Source organism: Oncorhynchus masou, chromosome 18 (assembly GCF_036934945.1).
Source record: "Oncorhynchus masou masou isolate Uvic2021 chromosome 18, UVic_Omas_1.1, whole genome shotgun sequence".
Lineage (NCBI taxonomy): Eukaryota > Metazoa > Chordata > Actinopteri > Salmoniformes > Salmonidae > Oncorhynchus > Oncorhynchus masou.
Genome location: NC_088229.1, coordinates 39,018,680 through 39,034,849, shown reverse-complemented (window position 1 = coordinate 39,034,849; position 16,170 = coordinate 39,018,680). Strand labels below are relative to the sequence as shown.

The 16,170-nt window shown below is 44.6% G+C and overlaps 1 protein-coding gene and 1 pseudogene across 5 annotated transcripts in view; one reads left to right on the top strand and one right to left on the bottom strand.

Annotated features, from left to right (window-relative positions):
* LOC135504557 (DNA (cytosine-5)-methyltransferase 3B-like) overlaps positions 1 to 16,170 on the bottom strand; it is a 58,543-nt gene that overhangs the window by 36,693 nt on the left and 5,680 nt on the right. For all 5 annotated transcript variants that reach the window (XM_064923261.1, XM_064923259.1, XM_064923260.1 and 2 more), the window contains exon 2: positions 10,340 to 10,450. In XM_064923261.1, the coding sequence (XP_064779333.1) occupies positions 10,340 to 10,399 (60 nt within the window). In that variant the 5' untranslated portion in view covers positions 10,400 to 10,450. The remainder of the gene's footprint in view (positions 1 to 10,339; positions 10,451 to 16,170) is intronic.
* LOC135503691 (general transcription factor II-I repeat domain-containing protein 2-like) lies at positions 13,382 to 15,564 on the top strand (annotated as a pseudogene).

Sequence of the window (16,170 nt, the reverse complement as noted above, 5' to 3'; positions counted from 1 at the left end):
ATCAACACACAGCACTCAACAACACTATGGAAAACAGAAGCAACGGTCATCGTTTTTTTTTTTTTTTTTTTTTGCTCTCCATCCAACCTCACTGAGCTCGAGCTGTTTTGCAAGGAGGAAAGGGGAAAAAAATTCAGTCTCTCGATGTGCAAAACCGATAGAGACATACCCCAAGCGACTTACAGCTGTAATCGCAGCAAAAGGTGGCGCTACAAAGTATTAACTTAAGGGGGCTGAATAATTTTGCACGCCCAATTTTTCAGTTTTTGATTTGTTAAAAAAGTTTGAAATATCCAATAAATGTCGTTCCACTTCATGATTGTGTCCCACTTGTTGTTGATTCTTCACAAAAAAATACAGTTTTATATCTTTATGTTTGAAGCCTGAAATGTGGCAAAAGGTCGCAAAGTTCAAGGGGGCTGAATACTTTCGCAAGGCACTGTATGACTCAATTAACATAAAGGGGTGGGGCAGGGCTGAAACCATTAAACACTTGCTCTGTCTACCCTACCTGCACTCACCTGCTCTGTCTACCCTACCTGCTCTGTCCACCCTACCTGCACTCACCTGCTCTGTCTACCCTACTTGCACTCACCTTCTCTGTTTACCCTACCTGCACTGTCTACCCTACCTGCACTCACCTGCTCTGTCTACCCTACCTGCTCTTTCTACCCTACCTGCTCTCACCTGCTCTGTAGACCCTACCTGCACTCACCTGCTCTGTCTACCCTACCTGCACTCACCTGCTCTGTCTACCCTACCTGCACTCACCTGCTCTGTCTCCCCTACCTGTACTCACCTGCTCTGTCTCCCCTACCTGCACTCACCTGCTCTGTCTACTCACCTGCACTCACCTGCTCTTTCTACCCTACCTCCACTCACCTGCTCTGTCTACCCTACCTGCACTCACCTGCTCTGTCTACCCTACCTCCACTCACCTGCTCTGTCTCCCCTACCGGCACTCACCAGCTCTGTCTACCCTACTTGCACTCACTTGTGCTGTCTAGACTGCATCATTAACTATTGTTGTTGTTAAGGTCTTTTGCATAATTCAATAGCAGGATATGCTCAGATTAAAAATCAACACGCCTGTCTCTAGATAACACCTATCTAAACATACTTTACATTGTTTGCGAGATCAGACATAATATCACTATAATCCAAGTGTACATTTTAGGAAGTTGCTTTCATTTCAGCGCATATCATTTGAAAACATTTCATCTTCACTAAATTATTATTTTGTTAACCCCCCAAAAAAATGTACACCCATCAAAATAAAGTTATCTTTCTTCTCTATTTGGTGATGTATGTGTCGAGACGTTGCATTCAATTCCAGACAAAGCTTTAGCGTTCCTATAGACGGAAAGACAATGTATTCCATTGAGCACATTTCAGCCATTAATAACGGGGTGTGTTTGACAGGTCATTACAAACATTTCTGCGGACATAATGTTTACGGGTAAAACGACAGGCACAAGCAAAACTGTGTTAGTGTTACTTCATTCAATTCAGCCAAAAGAGCATGAGTGAGGTCGGGCACTGATGTTGGGCCTGGCTCGCAGTGGGCATTCCAATTCATTCCAAAGGTGTTCGATGTGGTTGAAGTCAGGGCTCTGTGCAGGCCAGTCAAGTTCTTCCACACCGATCCCGACAAACTATTTCTGTATGGATCTCGCTTTGTGCACGGGGGCATTGTCATGCTGAAACAGGAAAGGGCCTTCCCCAAACTGTTGTCACAAAGTTGGAATCACAGAATCGTCTAGAATGTCATTGTATGCTGTAGCGTTAAGGGGCCTAGCCCCGAACCATGAAAAACAGCCCCAGACCACTATTCCTCCTCCACCAAACTTTACAGTTGGCACTATGCATTGGGGCAGGTAGCATTCTCATGGCATCCTCCAAACCCAGATTAATCTGTCGGACTGCCAGATGGTGAAGCGTGATTCCACACCCCAGAGAACGAGTTTCCACTGCTCCAGAGTCCAAAAATGGCGAGCGTTACACCACTTCAGCCAACGTTTGGCTTTGCGCATAGTGAACTTAAGCTTGTGTGCAGCTGCTCGGCCATGGAAACCCATTTCATGAGCTCCCGACAAACAGTTCTTGTGCTGATGCTGCTTCCAGAGGCAGTTTGGAACTGGGTAGTGAGCGTTGCAACCGAGGACAGATGATTTTTTATGCGCTACGTGCTTCAGCACTAGGTGCTACCATTTTCTGGTCTTGTGTGGCCTACCACTTCGCGGCTGAGCCATTTTTGCTCTTAGATGTTCCCACTTCAAAATAACAGCACTTGCAGTTGACCGGGGCAGCTCTAGCAGGGCAGAAGTTTGGCAGAAAACTGACTTGCTGGAACGGTGGCATCCTATGATGGTGCCACATTGAAAGTCAATGAGCTCTTCAGTAAGGCCATTCTACTGCCAATGTTTCTCTATGAAGATTGCATGGCTGTGTACTCAATCTTATACACCTGCCAGCAATGAGCGTAGCTGAAATAGTCGAATCCACTAATTTGAAGGGGTGTCCACACTATATAGTGTAGCTCCAAATTTGTATTATTTATTTCATACAGTCTCTTTCACTCATCTTTATTAAGGGTGCCAATAATTATGGACGTGACTGTAGATACAGAGATTATAGAATGGACTGAGAAGAGTGAAAGCATCTATCTGACATCTTTAGATTGTCACACCTCTGTTGCAATGACAGGGAACATGGGGCTGGGATGGGAGGAGGGTGAGAGTGGAGCGTGAGAGAGGAGGGAGGGAGGAGGGTGAGAGAGGAGGGAGGGAGGAGGGTGAGAGAGGAGGGAGGGAGGAGGGTGAGAGAGGAGGGAGGGAGGAGGGTGAGAGAGGAGGGAGGTAGGAGGGTGAGAGAGGAGGGAGGGAGGAGGGTGAGAGAGGAGGGAGGGAGGAGGGTGAGAGGAGGAGGGAGGGAGGAGGGTGAGAGAGGAGGAAGGAAGGAAGGAGGGTGAGAGAGGTGGAACGAGGGGTAAGAGAGAGTTAAGGGCCTTCACCAAAGTCAGGCTTCCTCCTCAGGGAGCGTAAGCCCTTGGCCTTGGAACAATGCCGGCAGCTGTGGGTTATCAGGAATCTTCCTCTGGAATGCCAGACTGAGACACGGTACACTTCCTACCACAGCTGTCCTCTGGTGGCACTGTCACTTGCCAAAGCTAACGCAGCCAGCCAGCAGACACAGGCCAAGACACAACCCAACCTAGACCAGGCTAGCACAGAGCACAATAGCACAGCAGTACAGCAGAGCTGAGCACAGTTCAATACCATACCTAGGGCCCTATAAACTCTGTGTTGCGGAAAACGTGCATGGAATCACGGAATCCAGACAAAAAAAATAATAATAATAAAATAAAAACTTTAGTAGGAAATCAACTAAATGTATTGAACTTAATCAATTGGGTGCACACTGCCTGCCATCCAGGACACCTACAACACCAGGTGTCGCAGGAAGGCCAAGAAAATCATCAAGGACCTCAGCCACCTGAGCCATGGCCTGTTCTCCCCACTTCCATCACTCAGACACGTGCAGTCATGGGTAAAACGAACAGACTGGCCAATAGCTTCTACCCCCAGACCATCAGGCTGCTGAATAGCCACCACTACCTACCCCCCCTCAACAGACAATTACCCTGCCCACACACCAATGGACATTAATATTCATCACTGTCACGGTTGTAAACATGTATATATTCTACATTTTTTTTTCATAGTTTCATTCACACCTGCACTGTTGGGAGCTCGGCGCTTAGGAATGTCACGGTACACTGCAACTACACCTGTGCATGTGACTAAATAAAAACATCTCATCTAATCGAACATTCATTCATTTGCCCAAGTTAATCATACGACATGAACAAAATGCATCAGTGATATCTATTGTCCTGCAACTTTGTGAAACGGCACAGGAAGAGCCCTGTCTGTGTGTGTCGTGTGGTGCGCCTATGTTTAGTCTACACTTTGAGTAGCTGTTCATGGTAATGCTAATGATCACCATTTTGCATTGAATCCAGTAGCCATTTGTTTTGCAAACTCTGCAATCACATGAGCGCTACAGAATCACTGGTGTACACTACAGAAACACTGGTGTACACTACAGAAACACTGGTGTACACTACAGAAACACTGGTGTACACTACAGAAACACTGGTGTACACTACAGAAAACACTGGTGTACACTACAGAAACACTGGTGTACACTACAGAAACACTGGTGTACACTACAGAAACACTGGTGTACACTACAGAAACACTGGTGACACTACAGAAACACTGGTGTACACTACAGAAACACTGGTGTACACTACAGAAACACTGGTGTACACTACAGAAACACTGGTGTACACTACAGAAACACTGGTGTACACTACAGAAACACTGGTGTACACTACAGAAACACTGGTGTACACTACAGAAACACTGGTGTACACTACAGAAACACTGGTGTACACTACAGAAACACTGGTGTACACTACAGAAACACTGGTGTACACTACAGAAACACTGGTGACACTACAGAAACACTGGTGTACACTACAGAAACACTGGTGTACACTACAGAAACACTGGTGTACACTACAGAAACACTGATGTACACTACAGAAACACTGGTGTACACTACAGAAACACTGGTGACACTACAGAAACACTGGTGTACACTACAGAAACACTGGTGTACACTACAGAAACACTGGTGTACACTACAGAAACACTGGTGACACTACAGAAACACTGGTGTACATTACAGAAAACACTGGTGTACACTACAGAAACACTGGTGTACACTACAGAAACACTGGTGTACACTACAGAAACACTGGTGTACACTACAGAAACACTGGTGTACACTACAGAAACACTGGTGTACACTACAGAAACACTGGTGTACACTACAGAAACACTGGTGTACACTACAGAAACATTGGTGACACTACAGAAACACTGGTGTACACTACAGAAACACTGGTGTACACTACAGAAACACTGGTGACACTACAGAAACACTGGTGTACATTACAGAAAACACTGGTGTACACTACAGAAACACTGGTGTACACTACAGAAACACTGGTGTACACTACAGAAACACTGGTGTACACTACAGAAACACTGGTGTACACTACAGAAACACTGATGTACACTACAGAAACACTGGTGTACATTACAGAAAACACTGGTGTACACTACAGAAACACTGGTGTACATTACAGAAACACTGGTGTACACTACAGAAACACTGGTGTACACTACAGAAACACTGGTGTACACTACAGAAACACTGGTGTACACTACAGAAACACTGGTGACACTACAGAAACACTGGTGTACACTACAGAAACACTGATGTACACTACAGAAACACTGGTGTACACTACAGAAACACTGATGTACACTACAGAAACACTGGTGTACACTACAGAAACACTGGTGTACACTACAGGAACACTGATGTACACTACAGAAACACTGGTGTACACTACAGAAACACTGGTGACACTACAGAAACACTGGTGTACACTACAGAAACACTGGTGTACACTACAGAAACACTGGTGTACACTACAGAAACACTGGTGTACACTACAGAAACACTGGTGTACACTACAGAAACACTGGTGACACTACAGAAACACTGGTGTACACTACAGAAACACTGGTGTACACTACAGAAACACTGGTGTACACTACAGAAACACTGATGTACACTACAGAAACACTGGTGTACACTACAGAAACACTGGTGACACTACAGAAACACTGGTGTACACTACAGAAACACTGGTGTACACTACAGAAACACTGGTGTACACTACAGAAACACTGGTGACACTACAGAAACACTGGTGTACATTACAGAAAACACTGGTGTACACTACAGAAACACTGGTGTACACTACAGAAACACTGGTGTACACTACAGAAACACTGGTGTACACTACAGAAACACTGGTGTACACTACAGAAACACTGGTGTACACTACAGAAACACTGGTGACACTACAGAAACACTGGTGTACACTACAGAAACACTGGTGTACACTACAGAAACATTGGTGACACTACAGAAACACTGGTGTACACTACAGAAACACTGGTGTACACTACAGAAACACTGGTGACACTACAGAAACACTGGTGTACATTACAGAAAACACTGGTGACACTACAGAAACACTGGTGTACACTACAGAAACACTTGTGTACACTACAGAAACACTGGTGTACACTACAGAAACACTGGTGTACACTACAGAAACACTGGTGTACATTACAGAAAACACTGGTGTACACTACAGGAACACTGATGTACACTACAGAAACACTGGTGTACATTACAGAAAACACTGGTGTACACTACAGGAACACTGATGTACACTACAGAAACACTGGTGTACACTACAGAAACACTGGTGACACTACAGAAACACTGGTGTACACTACAGAAACACTGGTGTACACTACAGAAACACTGGTGTACACTACAGAAACACTGGTGTACACTACAGAAACACTGGTGTACACTACAGAAACACTGGTGACACTACAGAAACACTGGTGTACACTACAGAAACACTGGTGTACACTACAGAAACACTGGTGTACACTACAGGAACACTGGTGTACACTACAGAAACACTGGTGTACACTACAGAAACACTGGTGTACACTACAGAAACACTGGTGTACACTACAGAAACACTGGTGTACACTACAGAAACATTGGTGACACTACAGAAACACTGGTGTACACTACAGAAACACTGGTGTACACTACAGAAACACTGGTGACACTACAGAAACACTGGTGTACATTACAGAAAACACTGGTGTACACTACAGAAACACTGGTGTACACTACAGAAACACTGGTGTACACAACAGAAACACTGGTGTACACTACAGAAACACTGGTGTACACTACAGAAACACTGGTGTACACTACAGAAACACTGGTGTACACTACAGAAACACTGATGTACACTACAGAAACACTGGTGTACACTACAGAAACACTGGTGTACACTACAGAAACACTGGTGTACACTACAGAAACACTGATGTACACTACAGAAACACTGGTGTACACTACAGAAACACTGGTGTACACTACAGAAACACTGGTGTACACTACAGAAACACTGGTGTACACTACAGAAACACTGGTGTACACTACAGAAACACTGCTGGTGCACACTTGCATTAAAGGGTTACCACACCCAAAATTCTACATCTCTTTTAAATGTTTCTAGATCTCAAAAGTGGTCTCCTGAGGAGGTTTAAGATTTGTTGTGGACTTAGAACATTCAATTGAGTTGTTTTTCTGTGTGACTTTTGAGAAAAAAAACTGAAAAAAACAGGGGGGGGGGGGGGGAAACCTGGGGGAAAAAACAGGAGAAAACAGATTTCGGGGAAAGACTAACTGGAATCCGGTCAAAAAAATCAATAGATTTTATAGCGCCCTACATGCCACACAGTGTGTTCTCTCTCATTCTGGAAAACCAGCACTACAATATAAAAAGAACTAAGCAGTTTCTCTCTCTGGCTGCTGTGCCCTTGTGTCCTTCTCTCTCTCTCTCTCCCTCCCTCTCTCTCCGCTCCTCACAAACTTAATGGAGGAGAAAAGAGAGCCCTCAGGCTGTGAGACTCATTCTGACGCACATGCAACAGTGTGTCAGCCCAAATTGCGTTTCACCAAAGCCAACCTGGGCCTCACACGCAGGCAGCGCAGCACAGTATAATATAGTAAGGCACAGTACAAGTACAGCCATAGGTCCCAATGAACTCAATTCACCCAGGATACAGCCATTATTTAGCCATAGAGGGGGCAGAGGTAGAAAGAGAGAATTAAAGAGAGGGAAATATAGAGAGCGATAGAAAGAGGAGAGAGAGAGAGAGAGAGAGAGCGAGAGAGCGAGAGAGGAGCGAGAGACAGAGTGAGGGAGAGAAAGAGACAAGAGTGAGAGAGACAGACAAGAGTGAGAGTGAGAGAGCGAGAGAGATAGAGAGTGACACATCCAGGCCGGGGGGTCAGTGCCAGAGTTCCTCTCATTAGTGAGATTAGACCTGAGAGAGTCGCCTTGTCCCAAACCAGGACACCCCTCTGCGTGTGTTAACGCTCCGTCTGCTACCCCACCCTCCTGTCTGCACCCCTCCTCCCCACATCTGGCTAGGAGAGCGCAGGAGACTTAGGAAACATATCGGTGCCTGACATAAGACAACGCATGTATGGGTTCATTCAAAGTGTGTTGACAGATTGCGGAGCAACACCTTTGGTTGATCTGCCTGTCTGTCTCGGGGGGGAGAGAGACTATGCAGAGACGGAGAGAGAGATCGGCCCTTTCAATGGACCCACACAGTATTACACACAGACAGCATTGCATTACAAGCACACACCTTTCAGACACATTTACAATACAAGTCACTGGCTTGCCATGTCAAGGTGCTTAGCCGACGTCCGTGAATCTCATTCTCACAGTTTAGACTCACTCCGCCTGCTCGGCACAAAGGCACCAAGATAAGAACGTGACAGAAACCATAAATGGAGAAGTTGGTCAACAGACACAACGCTAAGACAACATGTCTGTGTTTTAACTGCTTTCCATAGAACACACGCTCTGAGATCACAGATTCATACAGCTGAGGACCAGAATGCAAGGCAGATCTAGAAACCATAGAAACTCCCCATTGGAAAAGCATGTAGAAACCCGAGAGCGAGAGAGAAAATAAAGAGCAGGTTCTTCTGGTTTGAAACAGGTCTCTCTCTCCATCGAGCTGTTCCTTGATGCCCTGAAGAGCGATCACACTCCGGCTTACAAGCAGCAGACACAAGCCCGACGCCACAATCTCACCCTGCTCCAACACGGACGGACACCACAGAAGAGAACGTACAACGTGTTACGATATGGCGAATGATCGAGACATTTGCCCATAACAACATTTTTCACCATAGCCAGGGGTTGTCCCATTTGACCGACTGAGTCTTTGACACAAACTCAAGTAACTGTATAACTACATAACCATTTGACTCGTCCAGCGACTCAAAGTAACTAACGGTATAATCCAGAAATGAAAGCCAAAACCTAACAGGCAGAGAATGCTATTGGGGCTGCCTGGAAGTCAACATTCTTCCAACTCTAATTAACTGGGTAGATAGACTGTCCTGCTGAACGGAAAAAGAGGGATTTGAGGGCAAAACCAATACAACCGAAACTATCACAACTGTCCCAATGTATCATGATCCAGTTCTGTGCAAGAGCGTTAGTGGTGGAACCAGAAGGAGTGTTATCCGAGCAGCGACAAACTATGAGAATCTCAACTCTTGGAGCCGGGGGCATATCTCATCTGATCTGATGTGAAGAAAAAAACACCTGTTGATGGAATTGCAGGGGGGGGGGGGCGCTTTGTAGGGTGAAAACACGGCGGTAATTTGCTGTGAAGTACCAAGCACTGCAGTTCCCCAATACCGGAGAGGGGTGTGTAGACAGGTAACAGCACATTAGTAATACTGCAATACCAAGAAATAGCAATGGGTGGAAACAACAGCCACCTGAAGTCCACACTAGAGCGAGTGTTAATTCGGTACATAAAGAGCCCACTGTGATGATGGATCTCACCACACACACACACTCCTCCTCTTCCATTTCCTCTTTCCCCCTCTCTCTCTCTCTCTAAAGAGGCAGCTGCCCTGGCTGCTCCATGAAAGGCTATGACACATCCAGGCCAGATGTACTGTGAGAAGTTGCCAGTTTGCTCTCTGAGGCCAAATGATTATGCACATTCAGCCTGGGAGGCTGGGAGACACAGAGGCAGGCCAGTTGACTGAGGGAGGGAGCTGAGGCCTGAGGCTTCTGGCAAACACAGGAGGAAGAGGAGGAGGAGGAGGGGCAGACACTAAAGCCAGGCAGATGAGTTACCATGACATGTAGGGTGGGTTGACAACATCATGACAATGTGTACGCATCTCGAAGCTGCCACGTGGTAAACCGTAGATGGCTCCCTTCAGCTAGTTTTCATCTTGTTCTTGATACCACCTTCTTGTTTTGAGGTCTTTTGACTTATATGTCACGTCTATGCTAATATGGCTCAAATTCGCTAGCTAGCTAACCAACAACTGTAATGATGTATATGAGAGACCACAAATGCTTACTGTGCATTTATGTTTTCAATAAACATTTGGGGACAATATATTGTATAGTACAACAGTGCTCAGAATGGTGGTGTGCATTTTGGAGCAAAACCCAGTGGAAAACAATGTGAACCGTGGATATTTGGTGACTTTGTTGGCAATAGCACCATCAGAAGACCTAAGCCCCCCCCCCACCACTTACTGTTGCCGTCATCTTGTCACTCTCCACCATGATGGCTGAAGAATACTTGTTGGATGGCATTACTGTTGCAGTTGTGTTCTTCAGGGATTGTTCTTTTGTTTCTCTTCTAACCTGGAGGTAAACCAGAAAAACAATGTAGCAGTTAGGAGAGTGCACGAAACAGCACATTTAAAAGTGCATTATTTCACACAATTGACATACATTTCCCATACTTTCCCCTCTTACAAGTTCACAAACTAAACAGAGAGAGAATCTTGAGTCAAATACCAATTCCTTATCTAATCACACAGAATCACTAGCTTAGTGGCCACCTGAATATGTATTATTACAGTATTATAATATTACTATAATACACCAGTGCTACATTTTGGACGTACGTCTTCTACTCAAATGCCCACCACAAAAGTTAGATCTCATGTTTCAAAAAAAGCTTTAACCTCGTTGTCTTTACGCAACAGTATTGACACTACAATCAGACCACCAGAGAAGATCCCCACCAAAATAGCCTCTGAAAGCTAATTCACACGTAAAAATACATTTATCGAAAATCTTTTGGATTTGGTGAGAACAAAATTAGTAGCAACAGCTCAAAAGTGTTCTTCCTGAAGTTCAATGCCAGGGGATACAGGCAGGATAAACTCCAGCAGAGACTTCTTTTTTATACCCCTTTTTCTCCCCAATTACGTGGTAGCCAATTGTTTGGTAGCTACTATCTCGCTACAACTCCCGTACAGGCTCGGGAGAGACGAAGGTTGAAAGTCATGCGTCCTTCAATACACAACCCAACCAAGCCGCACTGCTTCTTAACACAGCGCCATCCAACCCGGAAGCCAGCCGCACCAATGTGTCGGAGGAAACACAGTGCAACCTTGCAAGCTGCGCCCGGCCCGCCACAGGAGTCGCTGGTGCGAGATAAGACAAGGATTTCCCTACCGGCCAAACCCTCCCTAACCTGGGCGATGCTAGGCCAATTGTGCGTCGCCCCACGGACCACCCGGTCAGTTACGACAGAGCCTGGGCGCGAACCCAGGGTCTCTGGTGGCACAGCTGGCGCTGCAGTACAGCGCCCTTAACCACTGCACCACCCGGGAGGCCAGAGAATTCTATTCATATTCCAGTAATGTTAAAGGGCTCTCGTGTTAGGTCGAAGTAAGAAGCTAATGTTAAAGATGAACTGAAACATTAAGGTGATTTTTGATAACCAAATGTGATAATGTTCTTACTCTTAAAACTGCTGAAAAAATCATATTTTATCACGGATCCCTCCGGAACTGTCATTACGCACACCTGGTCCCTATTCCCATTCATTAGTATTTGTATAAATGTGCCCTTTGTTCACCATTGTCCTGTCGATTATTGTTACAATGTCAGTTGGTCGTGTGAGTACCTGTGCTGTGTGGCTTTCATGCCACGTGGATTGTGCAGATGATTACGGGTCTCGTTCCATGTGGTATCATTGTTTCGATTGTGTATTTATTCGAAGTACTCCTCGCACGTTGTTTGGGTTTCTACTCTGTGTTTTGTATAATTATTTGTTTGGTCTTCGTCCCTGTGCCTAAACATGGCACGCTGTAATTTGGGTAAATAAAAAACCCTATTACGCATTCCTGCGCCTGTCTCCCGACCATTTATGCCAACGTGACATATTTATGTTTAAACATTTGAAAATGGCCTCATCTGTCTACTGTGCACCGCCATCTTGATAATGTGTCATCAATGACATCACTTGAATGGTTCGGCTGAAAGGCAGACCAGACAACAATAAAAAAAAATCTGAAAACAAGTGCCTTTTTAGAAGGCTATCCTGCTAGAGACTAGCCAGGTAACATCATTGATTTGATTTGAACATGGCATGAATGACAAATAGAAAATTATACTGTGCCAGGTGGTCTACCATAGCCAGCTCGTCCAAAACAACGGCAAGCTCAGCTATCATTGATGGATATTTTGCTAACGTTAGCTTGTGAAGTTAGCAGAACAGCTTGCTAGTTAACCAACTTGCCAGCTTGAATACTCATTTTTCTAGCCAGCTGTTTCTAGCCCAACTAGCTAGCTAGCTAGCCTCTACTAGATTTGGCACATCTGAAGACCCTCAATACAAGCCATATATATGAATAACATTTCCTGCATTGTGTACACGATCTCCCTTCAAAAGTGTCTTTATTATCAGGTGCATGACCAAGTAGTTAGCTAGCTTACTAATCTTGTTTTCTGTTAGCTAGCTTGAGTATAATGCCCATGTCAAAACTACTGTAATGTTTAACACAGCTAGACCTTGCTTGCTGAATGAACACAAAAACATGTGCAAGTGGGTTTTGACTGGACTATAGACACTTATTTGATGCTAGCTAGCTGCTTTCCTATTGTGGACATCATGCATTTAGCTAGTTTACTAATGTTGGGTAACAGTAGATCTGATGTGTCACGACTTCCGCCCGAAGTTAGTTCCTCTCCTTGTCCGGGCGGCGTTACCGGTCTTCTAGCCATCATCGATCCACTTTTCATTTTCCATTTGTTTTGTCTTGTCTTCCCACACACCTGGTTTCAATACCATCATTACATAGTGTGTATTTAACCCTCTGTTCCCCCCATGCCCTCGTCCGGAATTGTTTATTGTAAGTGCTTGTGCACATTATGTCTGGTGTGCGATGGGTTTTGTACCCTTTGTAGTGATTGTTTTGTTTACGGTGATTTTTATTATTAAACTGCGCCGTTGTAACACAGTTCTTTGCTCTCCTGCACCTGACTTCTCTGCCGCCAGTACGCACCCCTTACATCACATATGTCAGAGTCAAGGCCCGCGGGCCACATCCGGCCCGCGAGAAGGTTTTTTACGGCCCCTGGGATGATCTTGATTTATTATTAGAACCGGCCCGCAGACCGCAGCAAGCCGGCAGCCCGCAGATCTTTTACACGCACCAATACTACATTTCCCACAATGCAACGGTGACGCACCGAGCAGTAGGCTGCTTCATTTCAATATTTATTGGCACAGCAGTCGTCAGCATCACAGTAAAATTAACTTTCAGATACCCATCAAAAATGGCAAAACGGAAGGTGGACACTGAGAACCGGGGTTTCAAACAAGGTGGGAGTCGGAGTATATGTTCACGGAGGTAGCTGGAAAACCTGTGTGTCTTCTGTGTGGAGAAAGTGTGGCGGTACTGAAAGAGTATAATCTGAGACGACATTATGAAACGAAACACGCGGACAAAAACAAGAATATGGACATGGAACAAAGGCTACAAAAGGCAGAGGAATTAAAACGAGGCCTCAAATCTCGACAGGCTCTGTTCAAAAAAGCCAAATCACAAGGCCAGGCTGCTGTCAAGGCCAGTTTTATTTTGGCAGAAGAGATCGCTAAATCAGCCCGGCCATTTACGGAGGGGATTTCATCAAAAACTGCATGATTAAAGTTTGTGACGAAGTTTGCCCAGAAAAAAGGCAACTCTTTTTAAATGTGAGTCTGAGCAGAAACACCATTGCCGAGAGAGTAGACCAGTTGTCCATCAATCTAAAAGAGCAGCTTGTGAAAAAGGGAAAAGATTTCATTGCATATTCCTTGGCTGTGGATGAGAGCACCGACATTTCTGACATTGCCCAGTTGTCAATTTTCATCCGCGGAGTGGACTCCAGCCTAAGCGTGACAGAGGAGTTTTTGGCTTTACGTCCTATGCATGGCACAACTACGGGGCATGATTTGTATGAAGAGGTGTCAAGATGTGTAAATGAGATGGAGCTGCCTTGGGAAAAACTCGTGGGTTTGACAACCGACGGAGCACCTGCGATGTGTGGACACAGGAGCGGACTGGTGGCGAAGATACGGGAAAAGATGCAAGAGGAAAACGCGACAGGTGAGCTGACAGCTTATCATTGTATCATACACCAGGAAGCGTTGTGCGGTAAAGCCTTGAAAATGGAGCATGTAATGAGCATCATCACGCGCACAGTTAACTTTATCAGAGCCAAAGGTTTGAATCACCGCCAGTTCAAGGCATTTCTGACGGAGTTAGAAACGGAGCATGGTGATTTGCCTTATCACACAGAGGTGCGATGGCTAAGCCAGGGAAAGGTGCTTCAAAGATGTTTCGAGCTTCGTGAGGAGATTTGTCTGTTCTTGGACAGCAAAGGGAAAGACACAACACAACTCCGAGACGAAATGTTTCTGTGTGAAATGGCTTTTCTGTGTGACATTACGAGTCATCTGAATGCAATGAACTTGCAGCTGCAGGGTCGGGATCATGTCATCTCTGATATGTACAGTACAGTGAAGGCATTTAAAACCAAACTGACTCTGTGGGAGACGCAGATGCGGAAAGAAAATTTGAGCCACTTTCCCAGCTGCCAGACCATGAAAGAGAAGCTCTCTACCAGTGCGTTCCCGAGCGCACAGTTGGCTGATAAAATAGGTATGCTTGCCGCTGACTTTCGACGCCGATTTGCTGACTTTGAAGCACAAAAAAGCAGGTTGGAACTGCTCGGTAACCCATTTGCTGTTGACGTGGAAAGCTCACCACCAAACCTCCAAATGGAGTTGATTGACCTCCAATGCAATGATGCACTGAGGGCAAAATATGCGGCAGTGGGTGCTGCGGAGTTCGCCCGTTTCCTCCCCGACACAATGCCCCAGCTGCGCATCCAGGCTGCTCAAACGTTGTCTATGTTTGGCAGCACATACCTGTGTGAACAACTTTTTTCTTTGATGAACCTGAACAAAACATCACACAGAAGTCGACTTACTGCTGAACACCTCCACTCAATTCTGAGGATTTCCTCAGCTCAGAGCCTTACCCCGAACATTGATGAACTTGTGGAAAAGATGGGACACCACCAAGTATCACCCTCAACCTCAAACAAGTGAACATTACTGTGCAATCACATATTTAGAGTTTTTACTCAGTTCAAGTTTAAAAGTTAAAGTTTAATATTTGTTTTCACTGCATGTTACTTCTCCTTAAACAAAGTGTTGTTTTTGATTAATAGATTTTTGCACTTTATTTTATTGTATTTCAATCCAATTATATTTTAAAAATATTTCAGTTGAGTGGATGATAGAAAATTGCTATTATTGTTTTTTTCTTTGAAGTAAATTTAGCCCACTTTTGCTAAAATAGAAAATATAGGCTACTGATGGTGCCTTGAATACCGGTTTCTTTCATTTAATGTTCATGTTATGGGGATTTTTATATAAAGGAAATTTGTCTTTTGTGTCTGTTGAAAATTAAAGATTACTGACAGAGCCATAAGAAAATATTGCTTTATTTATCTGATCATATTGGAATATATTTGTTAGGTTTTCAGTAGGTTCAATTAGGTTCACTAGACTATATGCGTCATTTAAAAATTTTTCAATGAACATTCGAACAGTCCGGCCCTCGGCTTGTAGCTAAATTTTTTATTTGGCCCTCCGTCCATTTGACTTTGACACCCCTGCCTTACATGATGCCTCTGACCAATGTGCTCAAAAACGTATGCAAGTGGATTTTTGACAGGACTATACAGGTTTGTTAACATGGTTGTGAGTATTTTATAGTTTTTCGATCTCAAGTTGATTGTTTAAGGTTAGATTTGATTCACTTCTTGATCAGTCTTGATCAAAAAGTCATGAGTAAAGCGCGTACACTACCATTCCCATGCCGTTGTTTCAAATAGTATACATTTTCATAACAAGGTTACCTAACATTGACATGTAAATCAATGGTTCAACAAGGTTACCAAACACTGACATGTAAAATAATGTTGTTGGTTGAATTGAGCATTTCAGTTCTACTTTAAACAGATCCTGACCTCAGCAGGAGCAAAAAATAGGCTAGTTCTCATTCTAACGTTGC